This window comes from Corythoichthys intestinalis, chromosome 16 (assembly GCF_030265065.1).
Source record: "Corythoichthys intestinalis isolate RoL2023-P3 chromosome 16, ASM3026506v1, whole genome shotgun sequence".
Lineage (NCBI taxonomy): Eukaryota > Metazoa > Chordata > Actinopteri > Syngnathiformes > Syngnathidae > Corythoichthys > Corythoichthys intestinalis.
In genome coordinates this window covers 20,438,596-20,463,961 of record NC_080410.1, presented here as the reverse complement: position 1 = coordinate 20,463,961, position 25,366 = coordinate 20,438,596, and the positions used below count along the sequence as shown (strand labels likewise).

The 25,366-nt window shown below is 39.1% G+C and overlaps 1 protein-coding gene across 15 annotated transcripts in view; it reads left to right on the top strand.

Annotated features, from left to right (window-relative positions):
* The window catches only part of cacna1aa (calcium channel, voltage-dependent, P/Q type, alpha 1A subunit, a), a 142,520-nt gene that overhangs the window by 65,123 nt on the left and 52,031 nt on the right, over window positions 1-25,366 (top strand). For all 15 annotated transcript variants that reach the window (XM_057860514.1, XM_057860511.1, XM_057860515.1 and 12 more), the window contains 9 exons: window positions 361-420; window positions 505-611; window positions 12,440-12,539; window positions 12,654-12,814; window positions 14,689-14,829; window positions 14,914-15,115; window positions 15,181-15,345; window positions 15,718-15,828; window positions 22,118-22,201. In XM_057860514.1, the coding sequence (XP_057716497.1) occupies window positions 361-420; window positions 505-611; window positions 12,440-12,539; window positions 12,654-12,814; window positions 14,689-14,829; window positions 14,914-15,115; window positions 15,181-15,345; window positions 15,718-15,828; window positions 22,118-22,201 (1,131 nt within the window). The remainder of the gene's footprint in view (window positions 1-360; window positions 421-504; window positions 612-12,439; window positions 12,540-12,653; window positions 12,815-14,688; window positions 14,830-14,913; window positions 15,116-15,180; window positions 15,346-15,717; window positions 15,829-22,117; window positions 22,202-25,366) is intronic.

Genomic DNA, 25,366 nt, shown 5'->3' with positions numbered 1-25,366 from the left:
ACAGCATCAAAAAAGTCCGGACCAAAGAAAGCGAACTATGGCCTTTCCTGGTGTGAATACACCCTGAGTTTGTTTGTCCTTCAAATTAGTGATAGGCATGTTCCATGTCATGCATGCTAGTTTGGTAACCTTCGGTAAAATAGGAAATGAAGCAGACCAGATATGAATTTGACAGAATGCCATCTTTACTTAGGTCAATCAGTGAAAATAGTTATCTCACATTAGGGTTTCAGTTGATGTTCACTTAGCTTTAGTATCTCCAGTTTCTTTTCCTTAAGGACAAAATGCATTTTGTCAGTCAAAAGACTGTTAGGTTACCTGTAAGTGTTTGTCATCTAATTTGTCTTTCTGTATGTGTAGGTCTTGCGCTATTTTGACTATGTTTTTACTGGAGTGTTCACATTTGAGATGTTAATCAAGGTAAGAAGGGTACTCTTTTGACTTGTTCAATTGTATAGCACGGCCAGATAACTTTTCACTTCATGCTCTGCCGTCCTCTTGAAGATGGTGGACCTGGGGTTGGTCTTGCACCAGGGCTCATATTTCCGTGACTTGTGGAACATCCTTGACTTTATTGTGGTTAGTGGTGCACTGGTGGCCTTTGCCTTCACGTAAGTATCTATCGTACCTACTTGTGCTTATAACGTGTTCTGCGTCTTTTACTTGTAATCTCTCTATCCCTGTATTATCATTCATGTTCCTACTCAAAAAGTCTCTGTGTATGTTCTCTCTGTGGATTTCCTTCTCTCAAGCACTGATCTCTGTCCTTATCCTTTTATTTAATATCCTGTCCATTTGACCTTTTCCTCTCTCCTTCCTCATACTGTCATTTGTAAACATGTTCGAAGAGTTCGCCCTTTGAGTTTGGGACCATTTTTCCTACATGTGACCCTTTAGTGTCAGGACATTTTAGAATTAAAAATAAATAATCTAAAGCACAGGTCACGTACTGGCACACTGAAAAAGGCTATGTTTTGAAACTTTCTGCTCCTGTAGGCTTTACAGTAGTGATAAAACATGTAAATTTATGTTAGCGTTAAGACATCAAATATGACCTCACTGACCCAATCATGTCTGTGTCATTATGGGACAAAAAAGAACAAGCGTCTGAAGTGCTATGATAGAAAGTCCTGGTATAGTCCAACTTAAAGCAAAATTTTATCACTGAGGAAAAAAAATGATCACAGTTGAACAGTTTAACTGATAAGTCATATTTTATTTAGTTCTTATTTCCTATGTGCCAATAATACATGCCAAAAGGATTTTGAGTATCACAGAATTAATTTCATTTGACTGATGTATTGATTACATTTTTCTTTCTATTTTTTAAATATTTTTTATTTTATCATTTGGATTGACAAGGTGACAAATAATGTTCCTTGATAGATATTAAATATTGTTCATTCACGTTCCACTCTAAATCTACTTTTGGCCTAACCCCTTTATCAAATTCATTTCACCCCCTTTGACAGCTTTAAGATTAACTGACACATATCTGATGATATTCTCCCCTCAATCAGTTTAGTATATTGAATATGAAAACTTATTGGGCAAAACAAACAAACATAAATGATGACTGTAATTAAAAGTGAACTACATCTTTAATTTAATATGTGTCTGAGATGGGCTAGAATACAGTTTCTATCTCAACAGAGAAGCAAAACACCTGCTTTTCCTTTGGTAGTTCAACAAAATATATTCTAGGACACCATGAAGATGAAAAATTGCTTGTCCCACAAAGAAAACATAAATGTAGCATGTAAGTCCCCTGAGTGTTTGTTATGCTGTCTCCGTAAGATTATTTTCCGTCCCAATTTTTTACCTGATCCATATGGTCACTTTTTACGCTAATATAATCTAGATCCACACAAACTTGTGACCTCAAGCCACATCCTATTAGTGTAAATACTAATCAGGGTATGATCATAGGCGAGATTGGGGGTGGGGGGTGGGCAGGGTAAGGGGGACAGTGCCCCCCCCAGTGCGCGAAAAAATGTCATTGCATGTAATTGACTTTCCTATAAATGATTTTTTTTTACATGAGGCTATGAGCGGGGGTTTAATTAGTCAGTGGAGTTTATTTCAACAAATTCCATGCAGTTTGTTAGTTATTTGTTAGCTTCAGGGCTCCAGAGCTGCAAAGCTAGCACGAGTCAATGGGGCCGTTTACATGGTGACTCTCCGAGAATACGAAAAATTTCAAATTTGCGTTTATATGGGCCCGTCTCCATTCGAACAATGTCGCAATTCCTCATGAAAACGATGCAGTATTCATGCAAGGCCCTAGGGGGCAGTGCAGATTTACAAGGCGACAGCGAATGATGCGCTGTGACCCCACCAGCTCAGCCCGGAAAAAAATATGCCCGCCCACTCGAAGCAATGGCATTTTTCTTGTGTTCAAAAAGGCACAAAAATCGAAACATTCAACATATTTGATTTAAAAATATTATTAAAACAGTAAATTAGAGCCAACATTCTGCCATATTTGCTGTTTTTAATGTTTAGTAGCACCCCAATGTGACGTGTACGAGTGCTGACGTTATCGGCGCGGTGTCGCGCCGCAGGAGCCTTTGATATGCATGCGGAGCAAGCCCCCCTCAATCCCCTGCAATCGAATTCTTCCACTTTGTAGGCAGGATTCAGAATTTTTCGTCGCCTTCCGTCCTCGCCAACACCATATGCACGCGAGGCCGTTCCGCGACTCAGTCATTGCGTCTTTTTGTCGCAGAGCCGCCAATCAAATTGCCCCAATGGTGCCTGCTTACCATACCAATAAAAACAACATATGCATGCATCAGAATCACTGAAGACCCATGCAATCAATAGTGTTGGCTATGTTTTCAGGATAAAGTTATTAAAACTATTGCATGTCAATAATTGTAGTATGAACAGCAACATTTGTAATCCAGCAGCTCTGCAGGGAACAGGCTGTCTAGGCATGTAGGGTGGAGAGATATCACATCTTTTTTTTCATGGTTTTGATTTTTTTTTTTTTTTTTTTTTTTTCGGAACAAAAGGGACTCCCCAGCAGAATGTGTATGGGTGGCACTTCTCTCTATTTTTGTCACATAACGCAACTAAAAAAATAGTCCTGCAGATGGAAATTAATTGCGGCAGTTTGGTGTAACATTGGTATTTCGAACCATAATCTGCCTTTTGAATTTATTTGACTATGTTAAATCTGTTAACATTGTTTTCTTATTGGCATGCTAAGCAGGCACCATTGACTCGCGCTAGCTTAGCCAGTCAGGAACCCTGAAGCTAACAAATAACTGACAAACTACATGGATTTTGTTGAAATCAACTCCACCGAGTAATTAAACCCCCACTAACACAAAGATTAAGCCTTATGTCAAAAATTCTGAACTTCCTCTTTAAAATAAAGACCTATCCAGTAAAATGTTGTCTATAAAAATTTCAAAGCAATAAAAGAAACAACAAAAATGAATTAAATGAACAATAATTCTACATAGTATTTTGTAATGGTTCAAAATTATTTTTCGAACAGGTCATGTGACAAGCACCTTAGAGATTGTCCTTTGCTTTGCTTCGCCAAAACTATACCTGAGGAGACAAGATGGATATTTAGAATTTCTTTAAACCTAAGCTTTCAAAAAAGCTTCAACAACAACTGAGCTTTAACCGAGGATTGAACACGAACAGTGTCAAAATGTACAGTATATGGCAGAAAACACTCAGGTGACTTGAAGTTCCTCTTTTAGACTCCCAATTTGGCCAAATTTCATCATCATCTAAAATAGAGTAACAAAAAAACTACAATTAGGCGATAGTTATGTGGTAGATATCCGTGATTTATTTACAGACAGTATTTTTTTCATGGTGATGTAATTTGTTTAAAGGTTTAAAATAAAATGACAGACATTTTGAATAATAAATATAATTGCTTAGCTTCTTTTTATGGCTGGGTTGAAAAAGCGGTCGTGCGGTATCTGTAAACAGGCGGTCTCCAGGGTAAAACGGACAAATTAAAAATAATTCAGGGGCTTAATGTGCCATGAATTTGCTGACACTACGTTTCAGGGTCATCAACATGTATTACCCCAACCCACAAAAGTCAAACTCCGCCTATAGGTATGATCGTTTTTCTACAATAAGAATATTATTGGAACTGAATGCTACATTGACAGTTTGCAGATTTTCCAAAATATTAACTGAAATATAAATAAGGCATTTCTAAAGAACACTGAGAACAGTGTCATACATTTGAATATTCAGTATAAGGAAAAAAATGTCTAGTATACACACACATACGCACATACTTTAACTCCCAGATTATAAACTGCTACTTCTTCCCCTGCTTGGAACCCTTGGGTTTTGTAGTCTAGTGAGGTTTATTTATGTTTTTTACAGGCTAATGTCTTTTGGTTAAAATATCTCTTAATACAAACTGAACAGTTTAGGTTTATAATCCAGTGTAGTTTATATGTGAACACATTTGGTGGGTGGGGCTTATAGTTGGGTGCACCTTAGATTCTGAAAATTACGGTAGCTAGGTAACGTAATTTAAAAAAATACTGTAACCTATCAATGTATTTAAAAAAAAAAAAAGAAAGAAAGAAAAAACATAACATATTTCACGTATATATGATCATAAATCTTTCAGTTTTCCAAAACTTTATAGTGTTAAATCCAATTCTGTTGTTTATCCAATCCGTTGTAACTTTCCAGTCCACGCTTTACCCATGACCTGTTTGCATTCAGGGCCTCCATTACTATTTTTGCTTATTTACTATGCATCTATGTTCAAAAACCTAGTCGTGCCTCTGTATTCCAGTCTCATGCACATCCCTGAAAGTGTCTTAACCCAATTGATTGAAATCAAACAGCACTTCAGAAAAGCTCAGCAACCTCATTGGAGATGTTTATCGCTGCTTTAAATCCAATTGGCCTGTCTGTAGAGTTCTAGTATGTTGGACATTTCTGCAGATGCTGAACGAGCTGCAAGTCCAGAAAAGCTTATAAGGCAGAGACACTCTTTGTTTTAATTTAAGATGCTTCAGAATATTCATCTCTGTAATCATCTGCAATTTCCTGTTCAATGAATATAGATGATTGGCAATAATTAATTGTGGTACTAAGTTGTTAGTTTGAGTAATATGGTAATACCCCTACGTTTCATGTACTGTACCCACAAGATTTTGCTTCCGACCTGTAGAATCATTATTTACGAAATAGTGATAAAGATATTTAATGTTGTTTGAGTGTGACAGGCCTCACTTCTTCTTTGCTTTCTCTCTCCTTCTCATCTGGTCTCTCATTTTGGACCGCATTCCGGTTCTTCCACCCACCCTTGTCTTTCTGTCCCTTTCTCTTTCTCATCCTATCAATATCTCACCCCTCTTTTCATCTATTCGCTTGGACCACCACCAACAGCGGCGGAGGGTAAAGTTTATTTTTTTTCTCTCTCCTGTCCAGATTTCCTTGCTCTTCTTTCTAAGTGTTTGTCAAACGTACACACTTAACGCTTGTCACCTCTTCATCCATCCTTCTAGCACATAATTGTCTGTCCTTCTGTTTCATTGTTCACCATGGAAGAGCTTTGACTTTCACATAACAAAACAAAACTTGTCCTCAACTGAAAACCTGTTAATGGAAGACTGAAAATAAATGACTGAAGTTTTGTAAACTTGGCAGTTTACAAAGAACTAGATGAATAGTAATGTATCAAAAACATAAACAGAAATTATGCTGTGCGCGATGCATGTTTCTGACCTATAGGGTGTATATGCAAAAGCCTGCAAGAGCGCGCACAACACTTGTTCACCAATACATACAGCACGTGCACAGTCACATACAGCATTCGTCTACCGTCTGGCCTCACATCTGTAAGACAAAACAGCTGCTGTTACACCTTAGGCTCAATAACCTTTTGACCACGCTGTACCTTCCATATGTGGATTTTGTGAATGTAGATTAGTTCCCAAATAAAAATGTCTATGCCTGTACCAAGAAGACTACAAGATTCCATGCCAACTGAACAATGCATTAAATCTAGTGTTGACGTTTGTAAATTATACTAGAATTCATAATGAAAGGAGAGAGTTGGTCTTTTTGTATGTGCCACTTAACACACTGCTTGTGGTGCTACCTGAATTGGACATTGTTTTATTTCAATTATTAATCACATGACAAGGACTAAACTCCCTCTGCAAACATCTTCGTGTAGAATAGAGTACAGCATCACTGAGTGATTGCATCATGGAAAGCAAGGTTTCAATGCAGCATGTGTATATTGTATTCACCATTAGAGTGGCAATATGACTTATTGTGAGTCATCTTTATACAGCATTGAAATGCATTGCCGACTAAGATGTTTAGCTATAGCATGTACTCTAGAAGTACAATACCAGGGTTCTCAACTCGTGTGAGATTGTGTGTGTATGGGTGTGTGTGCGTGCGTGCATGTGTACAGTGTTTCCACTTGATTTTTTTGTTTTTAACAACAGAGTAATTAGTAATAATTTTACTAATAATTTTAAATATATTTTTTAATATATATATTAGGGCTGTCAAACAATTAAATTTTTTAATCGTGTTAATCACAGCTTATAAAATTAATTAATCGCAATTAAAACCATTTCTAAGATATGCCATATTTTTCTATAAATTATTGTTGGAATGGAAAGATAAGACACAAGACGGATATATGCATTCAACATACTGTACGTAAGTACTGTATTTGTTTATTATAACAATAAATCCACAAGATTACATAAACATTATTAACATTCTTTCTGTTTGTGATTGAAATACACCAAAAGGTGTCAATGGCGAGTTTTAAATTAACTTACAAATCAAGACAAATACTGTGTTTTGTCCCTCAACTGACGCCGTAGTTCCCTGTTGACTGGTCCATGCATTGTACCTCACGGTCATTTGAGTGCTTGCTTCACAATGTACAAGACCTCTGATAGTTTGTATATTGTGACTAAATATTGCCATCCAGTGTATTTGTTGAACTAGACGAAGTGTTTGAATAGAGTTTGACCAAAGTCTGAGTAAGTTTTATGTGTATTTTTCACAGCTATTTTGATTGGGAATACCAGTTCTCTTTGCACTGTTGTTTAACTGTGTGAGAATAGGGCCCCATTAATACAGATTGAAGTGCTTTTCTTTTTGTGAACATTATGTTTTTTGAGAGATATTATTTTTGTTGTGCTTTCACTGAATAGTACTTATGTTTGTAGTGAAGGAGTTGCCAAAGCTTATGCCAATAAACGGCGCAGTCCAATGAACGCCTGTGTCCACTCGCCTTTTGTAATATTCTGATATAGAATTATCCGAGGCACCCTGAAGTGCACGTGGCGCCAATGCTGTTTACTCACATGATGCAGGAATGAGTTAGAGTTATGGCCTGCCGAGAGCCGTAAGCTGTGTTAATGTTGAAGCTGAATATGCTAATAAAGAAACAAAGTGGCAGCAGGTCACGTGTGGTATACCTTTGTTAAGAAAAAACGCAAAAAAAGACACCTTTCTCTGTCTCTTAGCTCTCAAGTGCATCATTGTAATCTGTTTGAGGCAATGCATGAGTGGGTAATTCCGCGCATGCGTTAAATACGTCAAATATTTTAACGTGATTAATTTAAAAAATTAATTACCGCCCGTTAACGCAATAAATTAGACAGCACTAATATATATATATATATATATATATATATATATATATATATATATATATATATATATATATATATATATATATATATATATCATATATCATATATCATATATCATATATCATTTATTAAAAAATATTAACATCATGTATTATACCAAAAAAAAAAATGTGGTTGGTTAAGCCATGAGCCAGGGAAAAGCCTGAATAGCCTCATCTCGTCTTTTTCTTCTGAATGTTCAATAAACTTATCTGAGATATGTAATCAGTAGTAACATAATAGGGGGCAGCTATTAATGTTAGCTAAATGCTAACAGTCTAATCATAATTACGACACAAACAAATTAAGAAACTATTGGAGAATTTATACTTCAAGTGGCTTGAAACAGCAGTTGGACATTATTCTACAGCAGTGGTTATTAACCTGGTATCGATCGAACCCCAGGAGTTTGGTAAGTCTACGGCGTTTGGCGAAGGCAAAGAAACGCAGAAACCTATTTTCGTATGCTGATTAAATCTAGGTAAAGTGGCTTTTTAGACCAGGTTTTGGACTGGTTTGCTCCCAATTTACAGGCGTATGCCATTTCTTTTGCAGTTTTTCTCAATTGCTTGGGTACGTTTTTTGGATCAGAATTGAAATTCTCAAAACTACTTTTTCAATCCTCACAACTTGTCACACAAACAGCAAAACAACATGAATTGCCTGCAAAAGCCTTTTTTTTTTTTTTTTTTTTTTTTTTGCAAAACACTTAGTCTAACGCTCAAAATTAAATTTCTGTGTCAATGAACATGTCAGTGCTGTCAGAATGACAAGTCCTTGTTTCATTGTGTACTGACAAGACATTCAAATTGCTTAGTCATGCTCTCAATTGAACAGTTACTCTGGTGAAATGCTCTGATGCTGAAGATGGTGTACGTACGTTTTGATGAAAACTGCAAGCCACACCTTTGTGACTGGGAGATTGATTGCAAGAGACTGGACAACATACCGTTTTACACTTTTACTGTTTTTACAATTTATTGACAGACCATGTCACTGTGATACAGAACGCAAAAGACAGCGCTGAGTATCACAAAGGGAAAAAAGAAAAAAAAAAAAAAAAAAAGCAAAATTAGAAATATGAACATAAATTAATCAAACTTTGAGTGCTACATGTTTGCCCCCCAACATTCTTTCTACTGGACTGTCTCAGAAAATTAGAATACACAATATTCTAATTTTCTGAGACAGTCCTGTACATTAATCCACCATTTAAAGCAGGGGTGTCCAAACTTTTTGCAAAGGGGACCAGATTTGGCGTGGTAAAAATGTGGGGGGCCGACCTTGGCTGACGTCCTTTACATAGAACAATATACAGGACTGTCTCAGAAAATTAGAATATTGTGTATTCTAATTTTCTGAGACAGTCCAGTACACATCTTGACATTCCTCCCTGTTGGGCCACAAATTTTCTCTCCACGTCACAATGGACATCTTCTCTTGCTATACAGCTTGGAAAGAATCGTCTTTAATGGATTATCCAGCCTCTGCATGTGATGTCACTACATGCTGCATTCATGGCATCCAGAAGAGTCATCTGAATCTGAGGCTGGCGATCATACACTCGCCATCTCCATTTGGAGAAAAATTATTCTATGGGATTGAGGAATAAGCAGTATGGTGGGAGGAATTCCATTACCATTCTGTTGTGGGTTGTAAACCATTCCTTGACTATGTTGGAGTCGTGGAAACTCACATTGTCCCAAACTATCTCAAATTTTGGCAGGTTAAAATAAGTAATGTAAAATAAGTAACAAAAATGCTTAGAAATAAGCACACACATGTTGACTTATTCTGACAACATGTTCATCACTTGTATGTACCACACTTGCATGTAAAAACTTATGCAATAAAGTAATGACTAAATATTGTGGGTGGTGAGACTATTCAATAGATTTGTTTCCAGAAAACACAGAATTGGGTGTTAGAATTCCTGTGCAGGCACATGCAAAAGACTTCTCGATGTATTTTGGTAGTAAACATGGGGGAATTAATTTGTGGGTACGCATCCTCAGTAGTGTTCCACTGGGTCATGGGGTGTTTCGGCCTTTGACACTATACACCCTCCCCAGAGGTGGCCAGCTGCAGGGTGATCAGCCCTGAGCTTGCGTCCCAAGCCCAATTAGCCAAGGCAGTCGCCTTGGTGCAACGTGGCAAAAAACCTCAGGGGGACTATGCATGGCAGGGGTGTCCAGTTCCCTGAGCCAGACTAAGGCTGACCGCATATCTTCTGACGCACTACCTGGGGGCCCAGCTTGGGTCGTTCCTTTTTAGCCATAGCCACTGGCTGTTTCTTTCAGCTGCTTCTGACGCAGCTTTGATGGCTGTGCACTGGCTCTGCCCCCTGACTCCCAAGTCCCTCAGGAGCTTTGTATAAGTTGTTCCCACAAAGCCTCTGCACCCGACTTCCACTGGGCGGACTTCAGCGTTCCAGCCACGCTGTTGCGCTTCAGCGGCTAGCTCGAAATACCGCAGGTGTTTCCACTCATATGCCTCCTCTATGGAGTCCTCCCATGGTACAGTGAGTTCGATGATAAATACCTTTTTTAAGGAGGGGGACCAGAGCACCAGGTCAGGCCTCAAGGTGGTAGTGGCGATCCCTGAGGGGAACACCAGCTGTTTGCCGACATCTGCCAGCATCACCCAGTCGCGTGCTGGGAACAGCTGACTTCTCTCTGATGGTGTAGTAGACCTCATGGCAGCTGTGGCCCCTTCACAAACAAATGCAGGTCCTCAGGAGATATTAGATATCTGTGGTAGGGCGTTGATGTTAACTCGCTTTCCCTCCAGAGTAGAAGCAATGCTCTTCAAGACCTGGTTGTGGCGCCAAGTGTACTGTCCTTGGGTGAGGCTGGTTTTACACCGTGTAAGTTTGTGTCTGAGGGAGGCTGGCTTGGTGCACAGGACGCACGCAGGATCTTTGCCAAACCACTGGTGGAGGTTAGTTGGCGTTAGGAGGACATCGTATGTTGCTCTGATGGCGAAGCTCAAGCTCATAGCGTCCATAGCCAGTACATCCCTCCAACTCAGTTTCCTCTTTTCAACACCCTCCCACCGTATCCACAGGCCTTATTTGCCAAGGGCGACTGCCTTGGCCCCTCTTGCTTTCTCCTCTTGACGCCGCACTTCATCCACCACCATCTTCCTTCGTGCTGGCGCAGTGGCACTTTTCCAGGCTGGATGGCTAGCTGTTAGTCCAAGGCCTCCTCTTCCTTGCTGAACATTCCCCACAATGTCAGCGTGACTGAGAGCTGCTGTTGCTTCTTCCACTGCCCTTGCTGGAGTCCACTTTCGGCCAGTAGCCAAGGTTAGTGCAGTTTCCCTAACCACTGGGTCTTTGGATTCCTTCAGTGTCAAATGCAGACGAGACCCATGATCATCCATTTTTACCATCATGACAGATGCAACTGATAATGTAGGAAACAGAAGAGAATTGTACAAAATCATTTGCATGGATGCACAAAAACATCTGCAACTTGTTCAAAGAAATGAGAAATTTTTAGTGCCCTAGTGATACGATGTTGTGATTGAACAAGTAGTTTTGAGAATTTCAGTTCTGATCTGAGAAACGTACCAAAGCAATTGAGAAAAACTGTAACTGCTAGTCCTCGATCTGATGGGAGGAGGAACTGGTTTGCTTGGTGGAAGGTTGACTCGCACTTGGTATGAGGTAATACAACAGACCAATGGGCAGCGTGGTCTCAAATTTTTACCGGTTTATAAAACATGCTGTCAAAGAAGAAGACTTTTGAACTAGAATTCGCTAAATTATTAACTTGCTGGTTTAAGATATATTGGTTTTGAATTTGAAAAAAAAAATGCTTTATAATCTAATTCCAAAGGGTTCGGTGAATCCACGTGTGATACTTATGGGGTTCAATACCTTTAGCAAAGTTAATGACCACTGTTCTAGAGTCTAAGTGTTTCAATGAGGATGGGTGTCATCACTCATTGACCATTTTACATTACGACCATTTGATAAAAATTACTGTCAAGTAAATGTGTTCTTTGAAATACTTATAGATTGCTCAATTCTCAGCTCATTTTCAAATGAGTTGGTTTCTGATAAATGTCATAGATGCAGTAATTTAGTGCAAATTTAAAAATATAACATTTTCTCAAAAGTTCACTAAAATCATAGCCACAATAATACGGGTTGTTAGAAATGTAACGGTTTTTAAATTTGTCAATAATTCACCCTACGTCCGCTACAATGGAGCCCGTCAGAGTAGTCCCTTGACATAAAATGGCAACGCCGACTTTGCCTTTAGACATGATGGCTGCGCAGCAAATGTAAATAGAACGGTTTTATTAATGATAAGCAGTTTAGAAGATGAATGAATGAATGTTTTTATTTATTTATTTACATTATGACAATATTACAGTTTTGATTTTTTAGGTGTGAGAAATGTATTCTATGGTGTAGGGCGTTAGTACTGCCTGACATGCCTAAGAAACACATTCAATGCGTGAGAGTTGAGAACCCTGAAATACCTACTTAAGTAAAGCATGTACAGTAGATAACCTAACACTCAGATATTAGTCTTTGCACTTAGAAATTGGCTGAAATGTAAACCAATAGCAACGCTGCATGTGTTGCTATGTATTTAACATGAACCGGTTACTCATCCTGAGTTAACTAGGACACAAATACAAACAAATTGTGTCTGCCTGCCGCTATTTTGGGATTTCAGAGGACTACATCGAATGCACTCGCTGACTCTCTAAATGTTTTGTGTGTATGATTCTGTTTGCGCGTTTAGGGGGAGCAGCAAAGGAAAAGATATCAGCACTATCAAGTCTCTTAGGGTGCTCAGAGTGCTGCGGCCACTTAAAACAATAAAACGTCTTCCCAAACTCAAGGTACGGTTTTAGTTATGAAAACATTTCATTAGACTTAACCCCCCCCCTGTTTGTGTTCTATCATATTAGCGTAGGATGAATCTTTTATTCTGTCTTCAAATTTCACTTTTGCAGGCTGTTTTTGACTGTGTGGTGAACTCTCTGAAGAATGTCCTCAACATTCTAATTGTCTACCTGCTCTTCATGTTCATCTTTGCTGTGGTGGCTGTGCAGCTCTTCAAGGGTCGTTTCTTTTACTGCAGTGATGAGTCCAAAGAGTTTGAACGCGACTGCAGGTCAGAATATTATTGTTTTGGTTGATGCGACTTACTCTGCAAGATACCAAGGTTAAAAAAAAATCGTTATAAAAAAAAATAAATAATAATAATATAAAAATAATAATTATATATGTATTAATATAATTATTTAAAAAAAAAAAAAAAATATATATATATATATATATATATATATAGCGGAAAACACTCAGGTGACTTGAACTTCTGCTCTGAGACCCCCAATTTGACCAAATTTCAAAATCTTAACTGGAGGCGAGAGCACACGAGAGCAGAATTAAAGACGCCATGATTTTAACGAGATATTATCGCGTACTTACCTTGTTTCGATCAAAAAACTCCATGTAGCATGTATCATCAAGTGTCAGGACACAGATGTGAACGGCCACAGCCGGATTTTTGGGGGATTTTATGGGTGAAACATGATAATATCACAAGGGTCGTGATGCAGAAATCGTAGACATCAAGGAGTGGTCGAGATGTTCTTTGTCATATATTTACCCTTTTAAACTTTTTTTGTTTTTGGCTTTTTTTTTGTTTGTAATTTTTATTTGTTTGGATCGATTATTTATCATCTAACATATCGGGGCAAATGCGACTAACAAATAAATACAATTAATCGATAGTTATGAGGTAAATATCTGTGACTTTTTTACAGACGCCATTTTTTCATTGTGACTTCATTTTTTTTCATCTTTAAAATATGCGATTGAATAATTTTTAAAGGTGTTTTTATTTTTTGAAACAAAATATTAGACATCAATAAATGATTCTAAGCTAAAAATGACAGACATTTCAAATAATAAATATAATTACTTACTTTCTTTTTATGGCTGGGTTGAAACATAAGCGGTTGTGCGACGTCTGTAAACGGGGGTTTTCAGGATAAAGCGGATAAATTAAAAATAGTTTGGTGGGTTAATGCGCCATGAATCTGCTATGCCAGCATATAAACATATTGTCCTATCAAACACAACAGTTTGTTTTGGCTAAAAATACAGCAGTTTATTTTTAAAGAGGGGCGCAAGAGCTGAAACTGCTTTTTCACTCTCGTCTGTGTTTTCAGCCTATACACACACACACACACACACACACACACACACACACACACACACACACACATATATATATATATATATATATTAAGAATAATAATATAATTAAGAATGAGCATGTAAAGTGCTCATGCCTGCACTAGTGTTGCACTGATACCAACACTATTGCAAACATTACCACTAAACACGCTGATTTTTACATTTTCGTTATCGGTACCGATGCTGTACTTAAATGACATCATCGTATCGGCGAGAAATAAGAAGCAGATGCTGTGCAATGTGTACTTTTAAGATCTACTTTTTAATCGCTGGTCGCGCTACCCAAGATGGCTACACGCTACCTATGCCGCTGTAAAATAAAGGAGAGCTTTTTTTACCCTTCCCATGATGATTATTGATGTCTAATCGTGTGGCGTCCAATCGTCCATCTGCTGTGAATCTATATATGTTTACAACTCGTATACGTCCAATCCATTTGAATTTGGAGGGTGGACATGAATGAATGTTCCTTCATTTGCTGCCAACCCTCTCCGTTCAAATGGATTGGATGTCTAGTGCCGTCAATGGCTGAAAATGAGTTAAGCAGCATCTGACATAACCATGTTAGTAATTACTTTACATCCAACTTAGTATGCTGTAATTCAGTACCAAAGAAAACGATTTTGTATATATACATTTTTTGTGAAAAATATGGTATCGCTTCAGTATTGCCATTGGCTGTTATCACACAGCATAGTGTTGGAATCGGTATCGGGAGCCAAAAAATGATATTTGTGCAACACTAGTCTGCACATGTGCTAATGCTGCCTTTTGCCCATGTAGAGGCGAGTTTTTGGTGTATGGGCGTGATAATGAAGTGAAGGCACAGAAGAGGGAATGGAAGAAGTACGATTTCCACTACGACAATGTGGCTTGGGCCCTGCTCACCCTTTTTACTGTGTCAACTGGAGAGGGGTGGCCGGAGTGAGTAGACAACCATGTTCACTTTCCAACTCAACCCCACCCTAGCGTTATCTAATCTATGCCCCACTATTTTGTCTTTCTAAGTGTGCTGAAGCATTCAGTGGATGCAACTTATGAGAATCAGGGCCCCAGCCCGGGATATCGAATGGAGATGTCCATCTTTTACGTGGTGTACTTCGTGGTCTTCCCCTTTTTCTTTGTCAACATCTTCGTGGCTCTTATCATTATCACCTTCCAGGAGCAAGGAGACAAAATGATGGAGGATTATAGTTTGGAAAAGAATGAGGTGAGGAGGAATTGAGGTTGTGGTAGTCATACTGCAAAACTTACCTTTGTGTTTAATGCTTGCAGAGAGCCTGTATCGATTTTGCCATCAACGCCAAGCCTCTGACTCGCCACATGCCAAAGAACAAGCTTAGCTTTCAGTACCGCATGTGGGAGTTTGTGGTGTCACCGCCATTTGAGTACACTATAATGGCAATGATCGCACTGAACACAATTGTCCTAATGATGAAGGTAATGATGATGATGCATTAGTGCTACACTCATTTAATTCATTGGCTGCCATTGACAACACTAGACGTCCAATTCCTTTTGGCTGGGGAGAGGACGAATGAACATTCACTCATTCGCCTCTCCCAGTCAAAAGGAATTGGACGTCTAGCACCGTAAATGGCTCTGAAAGATGAGCGTGAACGTGTCCTGTCAGTTTTAATATATGGGATGTCTATTGTTGTTAATGGCAAACAATGAGTTAATTATTCTGCTTCTTTTGCTGAGCCTTGACCCAAGTTTTTGTCACATTTACTGTATTTCTATGAATGAGGCAACAAAATTAGATGCTGTATTTTGGCGGCTAGAAATTTGTGTTTTTATCTTTGGTTTTAGTATGATGAAGCCCCAGATGCCTATGAAGCTGTCTTAGCCAACCTCAACATAGTGTTTACCTCCCTCTTCTCCATGGAGTGTGTACTCAAGATTATTGCCTTTGGTGCACTGGTGAGTAGATATGAGTGTCCCTGTCTACAATATGTGTTGAATGTTCCTGATTAGCGCTGAGGTCAATAATTTTGTTGACTTTGGGGAATAATTAGTGCTATACCTTCCAGAACTCTGTTTAAAAACATTGTAAAACAATTTGACAGAATATTTGGTTTTCTTTCTATCATTAATAACACAAATGATTCATGGTATTTAGATTTGATACAATGCAAAAATATTTGACCATACTACAAAGCAGGAATATTTTCGAGTGATGGATTTCAGGTAAATGCAACATAACAAAGACAATACGTGTTTTCAGTCCTATAACTTTAATTCATTAATTTAGCTTCCTTCTTACACGAGGGCCGCGGGGGTTCTTGCCTCAAAATGTGAATTTTTCATGGTTTTTCTCCTGCGCGCACAGCTACAAAATATGCATTGTTAGATTAAAGGAGCACTATGTAAGATTGGCGGCCAGAAATGGTACTGCAACCAGCATCAAACTATTGAAGCGCACAAGATCCCCTTCCCCTTTGGGCTGACGGTGTTCTGACAAATTTTGCAACCCATCAAAAATTTCTACTTTGCGGTTCTGCGCATGCGCGTAACGTTGAAATGAATGCAGCGATTCCAAAGTAAACACTACAAACTTTCTTCAAAGAAAGGAATATTTACTTAACTTTGATCATGGAAAGACATGTACAAAAGTTCTCAGACACATCCAACCATGTTAGCTGCACACAACAACTGCACTCCGCTCTATCAGTGTTAACAACTTCGCCGTGTCGTTAAGTATTGGTTTACTCCATTTTCGTGTTGCACATGTATGTTTATGATGTATCTAGTTTAGCTAGCACCTTTGGATAACATTGAGAGTCCAGCTGAATGTAAAAGAGGCGCTACAAAAGCTTTGGGAGCAAAATTTTATAAGGGAGTAAATTTTGACAGAACACCAGATAAGTGCTTCACAATGGAGAATGAAGCTGAGTTATCATACCAATGTTGCATTTTAGTCAGAAACTACAAAATGCAATTTCTGAAGAAATTGCGTCAACAGCTTTTCTGGTCGGTATCTTGTACTATAGGCTAGTACAACCACATGCAAGTACACGTACTTGTAGTACTAGTTCACGCAAGTGCATGTACTTATAGACCCTACCCACGTGACGTCACAACTCCTTCCTCCTGACTGGTGCCGCCCAATTGTCCGTCAACACATCATGTTTCCCTGTTACGGCTACGTACATTCCTCCTATTTACGACGTGTTTTTCTGCTCGTTAACATTAATAATCAAAATGGTGAAGGCGTGTGTGGCGGTCAGTTGCAATAACAGAGAAGATAGACGGAGAAGACGGAGAGACTTGAAGTTCTACCGGATTCCGAGAGACCCGGAGAGAAGAGAGCGAGATGGGCTGCTGCAATTCGACGAGAAAACTGGGCTCCAAACGATTACCACAGATTATGAAGTAGTCATTTTATATCTGGTAAGATGCATTTAATATATATTTAGAGGGTTTTGGGCTGACAACCACAATTAAGATCATTGCTAGGCTAATCGCCGACAACATACACGTATGTATGTAGTGAGAGTGCTATCGCTAAACCATATAAACATTAAAAGCCCTAACTCCATTGACAAACGACATGAAATACATTAGACTTGACAGTGGATGTTAGCAATAACAAAAGATTTTGAATTGAAAATTTCGTAACTCACCTTTCCAAGCACAAGATAGATTCCTGCCGAATTTTCGTGGACGAGGACCTGTTTCACCCAACCAGCAACGAAGTATTTATAAGCCTCCAAGCTCTTAAAATTTTTCAAACTTTCGTGAGAATAGGCTGATTTTGTGTGGACAAGATAGTTGTACAGTTCAGGGTAGCTAGCAGATGTCAGGCAAATACGGCGGAGACAGCGGGTCGAAAAACATCGATTTAGGCATCAAATATGGATCTGGCGAAGGGATAAACTGAAGCTTTTCCACATAACGCCTTTTATGCAACGCATCAAGTGAGTTTACGGCATCTGAAAGCACCGTGTCTTCCATGAAATGCATTATAAATTGCTCGATCAATTGAGACAATTGATAATACAGACACAAAATGACGGACAAGTGGGCGGAACCATACAGCGAGCACCTGATTTTGTGACGTCGGTGGGTAGGGTCTATAGTACTAGTACTTGCAAGTACACTTACATGTAGTACAACTATACACAAGTGCATGCACTTGTAATACAAGTGCATATACTCGTAGTACAGGGGCACATGTAACGGGTACACGTGGGTTTGTAGTGTGCGGTGCGTGGAAACCTCCCTCCCAATGCTTACAAGTGGGTGTGCTGGCAGCTAAAGCTGCTAGCCCGGGCTTTTGGCTTAGTGATCAGAGCACTTACCTGCCATGCTGGACGCATCGTGCGCGAGGGTCCTGACCTGGATGAGGAGGATCGGATCGCATCGTGCGGCGTGGATCCATGCAAAACCGGTTACACACGTACCCGTAGGACAAATACACGCAAGCACATGCACTTGTAGTACAAGTACACACAAGTACACGTGAGTACTGTACACATACAAGTTGTTAAGTACATGTAAAAACATGTACTTATAGTACAAGTACACATAAGCACACATGCTTGTACTACAAGTACACGCAATCATACTTGCCTGTCGTACAAGTACACACAAGCACACATATTTGTAGTACAAATACACGCAAGTACTGTACACATATAAGTGGTTAAGCGTACGCAAAAACATGTACCGTATTTTTCGGACTATAAGTCGCAGTTTTTTTCATATTTTGGCTAGGGGTGCGACTTATACTCAGGAGCGACTTATGTGTGAAATTATTAACACATTATGATATTATTTCACATGTTATTTTGGTGTTTTGGAGTGACACTGATGGTTTGGTAAACTTGTTAGCATGTTCTCTATGCTATAATTATCTGAATAACTCTTAATAGCTATGGCCACGTTCGCGTTCTGCCTTTGGCAATGTGTGTTCAATTGTATTATTGACTTTTTTATATTGAAATGCATGCTTTTAGTTTGTGGCGCTTTCATGCCCACTTGAGGGCGAAGTTGCATTTGTTTACGCGAAGAAGAGGGCTCACACGGCAGAAGAAAATGGACAACGACGCAGCGTCTCTGAGCGAGTGGGCGAGAGAGAGAGCGAGAGAGACAGTTGCGAACCTACGTTCATTGTTTACACTTGTAAAATATCTCTACAGAGGCAACGCCTGTGTGGATCATCTTTTATGTTGTTGTGGTGTGTTTTCCACCCGCGATCAGACACAAAGAGCCAGTTGTGCAGTTGTTTGAACAATACGCTAATGCTAGCGAACGCATGCAAACCGTTTGTGTTATTGCTGTAAAAGCACCTAATTATTATTTATTTACGTTGATGCAAACCTGTTTGGTATCGAGGACGAAATTGAGTCAGCAAATTATACGGATGTCCAGCATTGTCATTTGGGAGTTTAGCTCGCTGTATAGCCAGGACCGAGCCGTAGCGTCCTGGTGAGGACAGTATATTTGCATTCCGTTATTCAGCATGTTGTTCTCTATTGTATTTATATTAGGGCTGTCAAACGATTAAAATTTTTAATCAAGTTAATTACAGCTTAAAAATTAATTAATCGTAATTCATCGCAATTAATCGCAATTTAAACCATCTATAAAATATGCCATATTTTTCTGTAAATTATTGTTGGAATGGAAAAATAAGACACAAGATGGATATATTCAGTACATTCAACATGCGGTATATAAGGACTGTATTTGTTTATTATAACAATAAATCAACAAGATGGTATTAACATTATTAACATTCTGTTAAAGCGATCCATGGATAGAAAGACTTGTAGTTCTTAAAAGATAAATGTTAGTACAAGTTATAGAAATTTTATATTAAAACCCCTCTTAATGTTTTCGTTTTAATAAAATTTGTAAAATTTTCAATCAAAAAATAAACTAGTAGCCCGCCATTGTTGATGTCAATAATTACTTACACAATGCTCATGGGTGCTGAAGCCTATAAAATCAGTCGCACCCAAGCGCCAGCAGAGGGCAGGAAAACTCCATAAAACACAATTAACAAGTGGGCAGTTCACTGTACTGTCATTTAAATCTGTCTGAGCGGGGCATGTGCGTTAATTGCGTCAAATATTTCAACGTGATTAATTTAAAAAATTAATTACCGCCCGTTAACGCGATAATTTTGACAGCCCTAAATTTTTATATTAAATTGCCTTTCAGGATGACATATCTGTTCTATGTGTTGGATTTTATCAAGTAAATTTCCCCCAAAAATGCGATTTATACTCCGGTGCGACTTATATATGTTTTTTTTCCTCTTCGTTGGGCATTTTATGGCTGGTGTGACTTATACTCAGGTGTGACTATAGTATATACTTGTAGTATTTACATATACACGTAAGTACACATACATGTACTACAAGTATGTGTACTTATGTGTACTTGTACTACAAGTGTAACTGAGTAAAATTGACCACACATTCTTGTGGTATAAGTAAACGTACTTTAAGTACAAGAGCATGATGTATATGCATATCCTCTTCTTATTTCTGCAACCTTAGTTTATGAAGCCCACAGAGCGCTGTGGCAGCATGGATGAAGACATAGAACTTATCTCATAATCGGCTGATTGGTGGAGGGTAGGACATCCGTTGTGAACACAGAATCATAACAATAACAACTTCTACAGGCTTACAATCGACTTTTAAAATGGGAAAATCTCAGTTAAACCATTGAGAACCGTATTTGAAGTAGTTCCGAAAAACATGCTTCCTTAATGTCTATTGAAGTATTAAGGTCCTCTAATTAATAATTTAAGTGCAAATCTTATAGATTGCTCCTTTAACAGAAGATTTAAACATTTTTGCGAGGGTGAAGATTAGATTGATTTATGGTTTGTCTATCTTTGCCCAGCAATTGGCTGGTGACCAGCACAGGGTGTGCCCCGCCTCTTGCCCAAAGACAACTGCAAAAGGCTCCAGTTCTCCCGTAGCTCTAATGGGGATAAGTGATATAGAAAGCTGGCAGCTGGATAATCCCATAGTGGCTATTAGACATAACTCAACAACACTACAGCTACAACAAAAATGTACAATTTTCTTTCAATGTATACAGACAGCATTCTGTATACAAAGTACAGTATACAGACAACCATTTAAATCTTTTATAGAAAACTATTAACTGGTAAATGGGCCTCTCTTTTATAGGACGCCTGCGCTGGCACCTCATTCACCAAGTCACGGTGATTAATGAAATACTACACACTATGTAGTCATGATAGGAAGGAAATAGCTCATTCACAACCTGAACACAAACATAAGAAGCGAGTGGTGTTTCAGTACTTTGCGCAGCGATACCTGATTGGGAGCTGGGGAGTTGCTTGTCTTTATGGGACGACGAGCCAGGAAGATGCTTTTAAGAAGATGAGGGTAGAGTGGAGTGGGGTAGACTAATAGTTTAAGGGATGAATATTAAGAAGACATAGTCACGATAATTAGAGGAATTAAGGTGAATGACAGATTTGTGGTATAAAGAAGACCATGGATTACGAAAGCAGGAGGAGATTAAATGAGAGCGGATTTAAATCTCCGAGAATGCTGTCCAAAACATACAGACACATTACGCAGCCCTCCAGACACATAACATCGAGGGTGAGTGTGTCTCAAGGTGGTTTATTTTGATAGCCTCCTCCCTGCTTATGCTTACTTCCACTGGTCTAATGCACAATTTGGCTGCAGGCACCATGTAGGAGCGCTAGGGAAGTAGACGCCACTCAGCTCAGTCTCTCTCCTATTATTATTATTTTTTTTATTCCGGTATTGTGTGCACGGGTGGGAATTTAAGAAGGATTAATGTCCGCAATGATGTGTGGATGGATGGTGTTCATTAATTAGCTGTTGTAAAGTAAGAAACTTTTCCGAAAGTTTCAGAAGGCCAATTCTTCTTAATATTTTGTGTATGTGTGCCTAATGATATAGAGTGTGTGGTAATTTGATGAAGAACAATTTCCTGCAGTTTATCCGATGGAATCGAGCCAATGTGTTCTCACTGATGGGCCATTTGTCTCATCGCTTTTTCCTCTCTCTTTTTTCTCACTTTTATTGGATTATTTTGAATTATATTTTCCTCCTCATCTTTCCTGACACTTTTTCATTACTTTAATCTGGTAATTTGATTATATTTAACTGGTACTGTCCCACCTCTCTGACTTCTATTTCTCTTTTGTTTTTGTTTTATTCTGTTCTGCCTATCCTGCTCACAGAATTATTTTAAAGATGCCTGGAACATTTTTGACTGTGTGACAGTTCTAGGCAGCATCACTGACATTCTGGTTACTGAACTTGGGGTAAGTAGTCAACACTGGCGTGTTATGAGAACTAATTTGAATTAGATAAGATTCTGAATGTGTCTGTGGCTTTGCACACCTGTCAAATATCCGGATGGCGTACAGCAGGAAAGACAAGGAGTCAAGGAAGAGCCTTTGGGTTAGGGGGGCGCACTTTAGCCCTGTGTTGTTCAGCGATGCACGAATATGTCTTGAAAGTCTTATATAATTGTCCCACTTTGTGGGACCTGGGGAGACCACACTCCTGGAAGTGTGGCACCGACTCACTGACAGCAAATCTAGAAGAATGCTGATGCTGCAGGGCACATCCAGCTTCTTGGAGCAACCTAATATAGTCAATCAAATAATAAAGTATTGGCCTACTTTAGGGAGTATAGCAGCATTTGTGTCTGTCAGTATCTAATTTGGAACTCTAAAGACATAAAAGTGCATGCGGTCAAATTGAATCAATCTTGTGAAGTTCATCAGTGTTAAGTTTCTACATTTGCAGTTTCCGGAATGGTCCAAAATGACAACATCATACTTGTGCTCAATACCACTGAAACTGTCTTTTGTAAAGGTTATTGACTTGATCAGACTGGAGTACAGTCATGTGAAAAAATTAAGACACACCAATAAATATTCAGTTCTTTATTAAGAAATGTTCACATATCAATGTAAGATCTTGTTTTTCTTTATCTCTGGAAAAGAATGTGATTTATTTGCAGGTAAACAATACAAATTAACATTGTTTTATGCACAAAACCAAATACATCAACAAAAATGCATATTCTAACTGAGGAAAAAGTTACCAACTAATAGCTAGCGTTACCCCCTTTGGCTGAAATAACTTGAGTGAGACTCTTTTTGTAGCCATCTACCAGTCTTTGACATCGGTCTGAAGAAAGTTTGCCCCACTCCTCAAGGCAGAATACTTTCAACAGTGACTGACTGTTGAAGTGAGAGAAAACAGCATGGTGAGATCAAAGGAGCTTTCTGAGGCCTTCAGAATGAAGATTGTCGAAGCTTATGTGTCTGGTAAGGGATTTCAAAAGATCTCAAAAGAAAATAAAATCCGTCATTCCACTGTCCGGAAAATAGTTTACAAGTGGAGAACATTCAAAACAATGGCCAACATGCCTAGGTCTTGCCGTCCAAGCAAGTTAACTCTGAGAGCAGACCGTAAAATTCTAAAAGAAGTCTCCAAAAACCCTAAAACGTCATCATGCCTGTACAATCAGGAAGAGACTACACAAATTTAACATTCATGGGATGTGTGCAAGGAGGAAAGCTTTGCTTTCTAAGAAGAACATGAAGGCCAAACTGAAGTTTGCCAAAGTGAATGTAGACAAAAACTAGGACTTCTGGAATAATATTCTTTGGACAGATTAATCTAAAATTGAATCATTTGGACTCCAGAGGACATGTTTGGCGTAAAACAGCATTCCAGGAAAATAACCTCAGACCAACTGTGAAGCATGGAGGTGGAAGTGTCATGGTTTGGGGAAGCTTTGATGCAGCAGGACCTGGGCAGAGCTACCATCATAGAATCCACCATGAATTCTATCGTCATTATTATTGTGTTATTATATTATTATCATAAACTCCACTATGGCCAAGACCAAAGAGCTGTCGAAGGACACCAGAGACAAAATTGTGGACCTGCACCAGGCTGGGAAGACTCAATCTGCAATAGTGGGAGCAATTATTAGAAAATGGAAGACATACAAGACCACTGATAATCTCCCTCGATCTGGGGCTCCATGCAAGATCTCACCCCGTGGCGTCAAAATAATAACAAGAACGATGAGCAAAAATCCCAGGACCACACGGGGGGGACCTTGTGAATGACCTAAAGAGAGCTGGGACCACAGTAACAAAGGCTACTATCAGTAACACATGTGCCGCCAGGGACTCAAATCCTGCACTGCCAGACGTGTCCCCCTGCTGAAGCAGTACACGTCCAGGCCCGTCTGCGGTTCGCTAGAGAGCATTTGGATGATCCAGAAGAGGACTGGGAGAATGTGTTATGGTCAGATGAAACCAAAATAGAACTTTTTGGTAGAAACACAGGAGAAAGAATACTGAATTGCATCTGAAGAACACCATACCCACTGTGAAGCATGGGGGTGGAAACGTCATGCTTTGGGGCTGTTTTTCCGCAAAGGGACCAGGACGACTGATCTGTGTAAAGGAAAGAATGAATGGGGCCATGTATCGAGAGATTTTGAGTGAAAATCTCCTTCCATCAGCAAGGGCATTGAAGATAAGACGTGGCTGGGTCTTTCAGCATGACAATGATCCCAAACACACAGCCAGGGCAACAAAGAAGTGGCTTTGTAAGAAGCATTTTGAGGTCCTGGAATGGCCTAGCCAGTCTCCAGATCTCAACCCCATAGAAAATCTGTGGAGGGAGTTGAAAGTCCGTGTTGCCCAACGACAGCCCCAAAACATCACTGTTCTAGAGGAGATCTGCATGGAGGAATGCGCCAAAATATCAGCAACAGTGTGTGAAAAGCTTGTGAAGAGTTACAGAAAACGTTTGGCCTCCGTTATTGCCAACAAAGGGTACATAACAAAGAATTGAGATGAACTTTTGGTATTGATTAAATACTTATTTTCCACCATGATTTGCAAATAAATTCTTTAAAAATCAAACAATGTGATTTTCTGAGGGGGGGTTCCACATTCTGTCTCTCATGGTTGAGGTTTAACCATGTTGACAATTACAGGCCTCTGTAATATTTTTGAGTAGGAGAACTTGCACAATTGGTGGTTGACTAAATACTTATTTGCCCCACTGTACCAGTAAATCCACCAAGGACTGGCTGAAAAGAAATGGACAGTCCTGGAATGGCCGAGTCAAAGCCCGCACCTTAATCCCATTGAAATGCTTTGGGGTGTCTTCAAACGGGCTTTACATACAAGAAACCCCTCAAACATCTCAGTGTTGAAAGTATTCTGTGTTGAGGAGTGGGGCAAACTTTCTTCAGACCGATGTCAAAGACTGGTAGATGGCTACAAAAAGTTTCTCACTGAAGTTATTTCAGCCAAAGGGGGTAACACTAGCTATTAGGTGGTAACTTTTTCCTCAGTTCGAATATGCATTTTCATTAATATATGTAGTGTAATGGGTAGAAGAATGTTAATTTTTATTGTTTACCTACAATTAAATCACTTCCTTTT